Source organism: Glycine soja, chromosome 14 (assembly GCF_004193775.1).
Source record: "Glycine soja cultivar W05 chromosome 14, ASM419377v2, whole genome shotgun sequence".
Classification (NCBI taxonomy): domain Eukaryota; kingdom Viridiplantae; phylum Streptophyta; class Magnoliopsida; order Fabales; family Fabaceae; genus Glycine; species Glycine soja.
Window position 1 is genome coordinate 7671165 of NC_041015.1, and position 8280 is coordinate 7679444.

General features: G+C 25.0%; 1 protein-coding gene across 1 annotated transcript; it reads left to right on the forward strand.

Annotated features, from left to right (window-relative positions):
- The first annotated feature begins 5252 nt into the window (after positions 1 to 5252).
- Positions 5253 to 7580, forward strand: LOC114384425 (cyclin-D3-1-like). The gene is made up of 4 exons (XM_028344088.1): positions 5253 to 5898; positions 6216 to 6417; positions 6515 to 6645; positions 7271 to 7580. Exons 1-4 carry the CDS (start codon positions 5368 to 5370, stop codon positions 7550 to 7552), a joined length of 1146 nt encoding a protein of 381 aa, XP_028199889.1. The 5' UTR covers positions 5253 to 5367; the 3' UTR covers positions 7553 to 7580.
- Positions 7581 to 8280: the final 700 nt, after the last annotated feature.

The window sequence follows — 8280 nt, forward strand, 5'->3', positions numbered from 1 at the left end:
AAATAGATAAATTATGTTTTTCATGCAGGAAACCAAAACCAAAGATAAAATGTCTTAGTAGATGTGAGTGCAAACATTGATATCATTAATTAGATAGAGAGAATCATTAACATTTCATCACAAGTACTTTTGGCATACTAGGCCACAACATATTTAAATTCTGAATTTATCTTTTTATCATCATCTCTATCTTTTATTTTTCTTATCTTTTACCTTAAAATTTCTTATCTATCTTATCCTCTATTTTTTTTTATCTTTATCATTTTTTACTTATATCTTTATCTTATGTTCTACCTCTCTTTATCTTCTATCTTAAATTCCTTATCTCTTACTACTTGAGACAATATAGTATATTTGCCAATAAATTAACAATATATATATATATATATATATATATATATATATATGCATTATAAATCAATTAAGAATTATTATATCAATGACTTTAGTTATTATAAAAATCAATAAATTATTACCATTACGTTTAAATTAAATTCTATATGTATACATGTTTCTCACAAAAAATCATCTCTGAATTTTGGCATTAGGTAAAGATTGATTTCTCGAGCTTGCATGATTTTTAAATCCCTTGAATTTCACCTTTTATAAATAGATATCTTAAACTCTAGTGTTGTTTTAATTAATCCTTAAACTTTATCCTCTTTGATAAAGTTTAATTTTGTCACAGTCAATTCATAAATTTTATGTCCACTTACACCTTAATTTCAATTTTATCTTAGTTAATTCTCAAAATTCACCTTTTTCTTTTAAATAATCTCTTATATTAATTTTGCATAAAATCGAACATAACATCAGTTACGTGTTTAGCTTAAATTTTCTGAAAAATATTTATTTTTACAAAATTTGGAGTGCTTTCTAAATAAATGATTATTTTTTAAAAATTATGTACAAACATGTAATTAGCCCATTATAATCTTTTAAATTCACATTTAGTTTTTCGTACATTGTAAATATTTTTATGTACTGTCAAATAACATAAATATAAATTAAAATATTGAAATAAAATTAATTTTAGTTAATAAAACGTTATTTTTTCATAATAAAAATACATCCATTTAGATCTTAATTTAAAATATTTCAAAATTAAATTTTGTTATAATAAAGTATTAGAAAGTATTATGTCATGATTCAATAATCTATTTACTAATAGTATATCAAATTTTTGCATCATCGGCCAATCACACAAACTATTTTGTGTGATAATTTTTTTAAGGCAAAAAGTAGCAAGCAAAGGCATCAATATAGCATATCTTGAATAATTGTATCAACCAACTGAATATGGCCATGACAGATTGCAAAGGATCTTTCCAATTGGCAAACTTGGATTTGATACGATCAACAATATGTTGGTGGTGAACTTTACGTGATTTACATTTAAAAATAATGACTCCCAATTAGTTGTAGGGAACACTACAGCTGGGAATTCAAGAAGATTATTAGCCAAAGAGGACCATATCTGCTCCTGAATAGAACCCGTGAAAAAAATAAAATGATTTGTCATTACTGACTATTTGGCCAAAAGCTTGCTCAATACTCACAATCAAAATATTATTATTATTATTATTTAATATATTTATAATTTATCATATTGGTTTAATATTTTATGTTTTTTATGTACTATATTGAAATTTCTTTTATGCAATATTATATTGTAATTTTTATTATAAGGATGAGATTTATATACTAAAATTAATTTAAATCTAATTTAAAATATCTACAAATATATTATTTTAAAATAGTAATATTTTTATAGTGGACAAAAATGGTGAAGAGGCTTATATATTTGATTTCGAATGAGATCAAGGTGAGTACAAATTAATTATAATTTAATTTACTAAATTTATTCTTACTTTAAAATTTATAAAATTATTTTTACTTAGAATCATATAAAATATTTCATTCATTAATATTTATAATATGTGGTTGAAATTTTAATACTAAAAATTAATTTAAATCTAATTTAAAATATTTACAAAAATTATTATGAATTAATAGTTATTTTTAGTTGACAAGTATAGAGACAACAAAAATATACCCTACCCCAAATGGGGATGAGAGGTATACTAAATTTTATACTTTTATACTAAAACTAGTTTAAATCCCATTAACTACAGAAGACCTCATTTTTAATTAAGATTTGTTCATTAATATTTGTGTCGCATAATTAGCGGGAGAAATTGTGTTTGATTTTCTTTATGCGTAATTTTTACTTGGATTAGCAGTCATCAAATACTTAATCTTTGGCCTTTGGGTCAAAGAAAACTACTTGTGTTTTCTTATTTATCACAAAAAATTATAAATATATAATAAATATGTTAGATTTAATTTATTAAACATATTTTATGGTAAAATAGTTTTAAATTATTTACTCAATAATATTATAAATTAAATTAGTTTTAATTTTTTTATAAAATAAATCACAAAAATTTCTTGGACCATCTTACACAACACCATTATGAACAATAAATTTTTTCCGAGTATTTAACATAATTACATTTCAAACACTCAACAACATATAATTTATTATTACAAAATAATATATTGACTTTATGCTTAATAACTTCATATATGCAAATTTTATTTATTAATATTTATATAATAATATTAATTTTTCATAAATATATGATACATATATCAAAATTAATTTAAAAAATTATTTTTATGAAAAAATAAATTTAAATTATTTGCTAAACAATATCATTAATTAAATAAATTTTAAATTTTTTATGACAAATACTACAAGTATCATTTACCGAAAACAATTTTACTTGACACCATTATAAACAAAATCATTATGGACGTGAAATTTTTTTTTAAAATATTTAACATACTGCATATTAAAGGTTTAATAACATTTATTTATAAATCATGTTTTTTTAAGAAAAAAACAATTTTACTTGGAAAATGTATATATATATATATATATATATATATTGTTAAATAACATTTTATGTGGATGGAATTTTTATACTGAAAAACTAATTTAAATATAATTAGGCTATATATTTATTAGATAATTTTTTTTTACTTTATGCTTAAAATTTTTGTATACTATTTGTTGATTAATATTTATATAATAATATTAAATTTGTTATATAAATATTGTAAATATATTTAACGTAATTTATTAAATATATTTTAGTTAAAAATAAATTTAAATTACTTAAATAAATTAATTATCTTAATTCAAATTATGTTTTATCATCTTTATTATTTTTACTTTATTTCTTGATTGGAGTGGGATTTTTTATTTTGTTAATCATTTCAAATAAGAAATATATATGATACTATAATCAAATATATGTTTTCTATTTAAATATTCTTTTCCATTCTTTGAGTTTGTCTCAACGAAAAGATTTATTTTTATAAACAGATGTATTTTGAATAAGTGTGAAAATGGAAATGATATGTGAAAATTGAAAATGCACGAAAGTACATTTTTTAATCAAAGAACGAAAATAATATTAAACACTTATAATAACAAATCTTACCATAGGTGTTAATTAATAAAATGTAAATTTTATTCTTGAGATTAAAATAATAATTTATTGTAAGTAATATTGGTTTCAATACTTTGTATCTAATTAAATTAATTTTACATTTTAAATTATTCAAAAATGATTTATAATTGATAATATTATGAAATTAATAATTTTCTATATACAACATATTTATAAAATAATCAAATTATTTTGTCATTTAATATTTAAATTTAAAAAATTAACAAAATTTAAATTCTTTTAAAGTTTTTAAACTTAATAATTTTTTCGTACAATTTTATAAATATTTTAAATAAATAAAGAATACATGTGAGATTCTAAATATATTTTTTCTTTTCCAATACTCTCAATTTTTCTACTATTTTGGAGAATTTGATTAACTACAAATATTTAATTTTATAAATAGATGTGTTTCAAACAGATGTCAAAACATAAATAATTTGAGCAAATGCACAAAAATCCATATATCAGCTAAATTGGCTGAATACTACCTTCAAATTAGGGAACAAGTTCAATATGTCATGTGAAGGCAAACTAATTCCCTAATTTGGATTTGGTCACTTTACCTTGACTTTATGACTTAATATGGTCACTTAGTTAGAAAACAAAATTATCATTCCGTAATTTTTTGAACTTTTTTGGTCACTATATTATTTTGGTGCAAAGTAGACACTAATTATGTGCCAAATTTTTTTTATTAATTATATTTTTTTATCAACAAGACTCGAACTCCACATATTATTTAAGATATTTGAGTTCAATTTCATTTAAATTAAGAGTGTGTTGATATAATTTTAAATTATAAACTTTATATTTTAATTTATAAAAAGTTAAGAAAATTGATAAAATTTATTTATGCATATTATATCTATTATATTTTACCTTGGAGATAAGATTGGTATATACTACTATTATATATCCCCTCTTCTCATTATAAGACACTATTTTGAAGAAATTGGTGTTTCTTTTTATAAGACATTTTATAATTTTTGTAACATTTAATTTTCCCCCACTAGTTGCCATTGTTAAATACTCTAAGTATTTATGCTTTTTTTTAATTGATAATGATGCATAATACTCTTAGACTTTAATATTTTTACATTACCAATAACAAGTTAATGATCATTAATAAAGATAAAACTAGTATATCAATAATATTTTTCAAAAAATAAACAAAATCAATTGCATTAATTCTTTTCATTGGTCTGTGTGATTTATGTCCCTCTTATAATAAGGAACACAAAAAGTAATTATATGTATATTCTAAATTTATTTTTAAAAAATGAGTTAAATGTAATTTTGATTCTTCTATTATACTTAATTCACAAATTTTATCTCTTTATTTTAAAATAAAATATTTGGTCTTTTTATTTTAAAAAATCCATAATTTTGATCCCTTGTTTCAAAATATAAATATTTGATCCTCATATTTTAGAAAATCTACGATCCTTATGTAAATATGTTAAACTTAGGATTCAAAAGAGAAAAAAAAGATAAAATTAGAATTTTAACCAAAATTATAAGTTTTTTAAAATAAAAGACTAAAATCTACGGAATTTTAATATAAAAAGATCAGAATTACGGAATCAACAAAATAATTAGATCAGAATTGCATTTGAACCTTAAAAAAATAGATCAAATTTGTACGAAAGAATCTCATCCCAAAACGCTGCAGTTTGGGAAAGCCCATCATCAATAAATAACAAGGCCCTATAGTTCATGGCCACTGCACACTCACTCACTCACTGCCTCTTTTTCTTCGTATTATTTTCTCCTCTCTCAAACAGAGTAACCTCTCCAATGTCCAATCCAATCCATCAAAGCATTTCATAATGAACAAAGATCTATGCCACTAGACCACCACCTCTTCTTAGAAGAAATTAAAATGGCACATCGTTACCCAAAACCCCTCTTAGACACCCTCTACTGCTTAAAAGACCATATTCATTGGGAGGAAGAACAAGTAGAAGATGATGAGTACAGTAGTAGCACAACCACAACAATCACAAACACAAACACAGACACCTCCTCTGTGGTCTTTTTAGAACACGACCTCTTCTGGGACCGCGAGGAGCTATCTTCTCTTCTCGCCAAAGAACACCAAAACCAACTCTCGAATACTCTCCAAAAAAACCTCGTTTTAGCCTCATCTCGACAAGAAGCAGTGGAGTGGATTCTGAAAGTGAATGCCCATTATTCCTTTTCTACCCTCACCGCGGTTCTCGCTGTTAACTACCTCGATAGGTTCCTCTTCAGCTTCAGATTCCAGAACGACAGCAACAACAATCCTTGGCTCACACAACTAGCCGCAGTAGCTTGTCTCTCTCTCGCTGCCAAGGTTGAAGAGACCCACGTGCCCCTCTTTGTAGACCTCCAAGTATGTCACTCTAAACTCTATTAATCATAAATTTGGTTTTGGTCCTACTTATATACAACTATCGTGAACATGGTTTTAAATTGCTGCTGCGGCGAGTCAGAAAAACCTTTACATCGGCAACTGCAGAAAAATACAACTGATGCGACTGCAATTGCGGTCGTAATGCGACGATTATGAAGTATCAAAATACCTTGACGATCTGGCCGCAATTAAAAACCTTGACTGTGACCACATTTTTAATCAATGTAGGATCTTTAACACAAATAAATAGATTTTGATCAATGGTTGTATGTGTTGTTTATTTGATATTTGTGAAGGTGGAGGAGAGTAAGTACTTGTTTGAAGCGAAAGCGGTTAATAGAATGGAAATCTTAGTGCTTTCAGCACTTGGATGGCAGATGAACCCTGTAACACCTCTCTCGTTTCTTGATTACATCACAAGGAAACTTGGGTTAAAGGGTTATCTGTGTTTGGAGTTTCTTAGAAGGTGTGAAACCGTTCTTCTCTCTGTTTTCGCAGGTAACTACTTGCCAGATCTTATGTTTTCTTCCTTGGTTTTGTTGCTCAATCACATTATTATTGTTGTTGTTGTTTGATCTTTTATCTAACATTGCAGATTCTAGATTTATGGGTTATCTACCTTCTGTGGTGGCAACTGCTACAGTGATGCGCGTGGTCAATATTGTGGCGTCTCGTCTAGGAGTGGAGTACCAAGATCAGCTCTTGGGTATTCTGGGAATCGACAAGGTTGTTGGCGTTTTCTTGAATCAATGTGCTGTTCTAATTAAATCATGGAAAATGGGGCTGTTTAAACTTTTCATGGCTAAATAGTCAAAAGACATAATAGCATCTCTAGTATTGAGCTTCTCAACTCATTTATTGTGGGCCCTAGTAAAGTTTAAGATCTTCAATAATTCTCTTTAATGGTTTCATAGTTGTTAAGAATTGTTAACAATCGATACTTAAATAAACATCAAATTTATACGAGACAGAAATATTAATAATGTGTTTTATATAATTCTTATTTTTTATTTGATAAATCTTTCTTGATTTTATAATTTGTAACAAATAATAAAATGAGTGTAAGAAAAGATGTACGTGTCAAATGATGGATTACTACTACTATTATGTAGAAATTATCAAGTCAATTACTCTAATGATAAAAATAACACTTTATAATGATATTTAAACATTTTTCATTTTTTTCTATTACATTAATTACCTATTATCATATTTATATTTCTCTCTCATTATATTAACATTTGGGTGTCAAAGTGATACTTAAGTTTAAGAATAGCATTAAACATTTACCATTAGAGATGTTGAATAAGAGAATTTATTGTTAGCTAAATGTGGAATTGATATGTTGCAGGAGAAGGTGGAAGAATGCTACAAGCTGATGATGGAGGTTGTGTCTGGGTACGATGAGGAGGGAAAACGATCCAAGTTGAAGAAACGCAAGTTTGAGTCGATTATTCCTTGTAGCAGCCAAAACTGCGTAAAGGAAGAGTCATTTAGCTGTGATAGTAGTTCCAATGAGTCTTGGGAGTTAGGTGCATCTTCTGTTTCATCCTCCAGCAAGAAGACTAGGTCTCAAGATCAGCTTCTATTGAACCATTCAAACTCATCAGATTTTCTAAGCATTCCTCGCTAGTTATTAATTTCAACTTCCACTTCATCTACCTCTTTCATCTTTTTATTTTATTTTTTATTTTTTTTTGTCTTTTGTTGAAAGAAACATTATAGTCATATTCTATTCTCTATATATTTATATATATTTATAATAAATGATTAAATATGTTTTTGTTTTTTGTTAGTATTTTTTAATTTTGATTTTCGTAAAATATTTTTATTTATTTTTAATATCTATAAGTTTATATTTTTCAAATTTTGATCTTTATAAATATGAATTTATGAATATTATAAATGAAAAAATTAAAATTTTAAAGAAATTAAAATTAAAAAGTTTAAACTTACAAAGACTTAAAAATTAATAAAAAAAATTATAATGATTAAGATTAAAAAATAAACTTCAAAAATCAAAAATAAAAATCGTTAACTTATATCTACCAAAAACATATTTAAGTATGTAATAAATAACCACGTACCTTTGGGACGGGTAAGTTCAATAGCTCCAAAAGCCAAATAGTGTTGGAGTTAAAAACTTGCGTATTTCCACTCACGAGTCATTAAAATACCTTCCTCAAACCTGAGATGGATGGGAAGGGTTTTGAAGCACATATTGTTGGTACTTGGTACATAAAAAAGAGAATACGAGTGTATATCAATGAACTGAAACCTGAGTTTTTTTAACTCTTTCAATTGTTTAAAAAACATTATAATGATATTCTTTATATATTTATTCTTTATTTTATTTTCAGT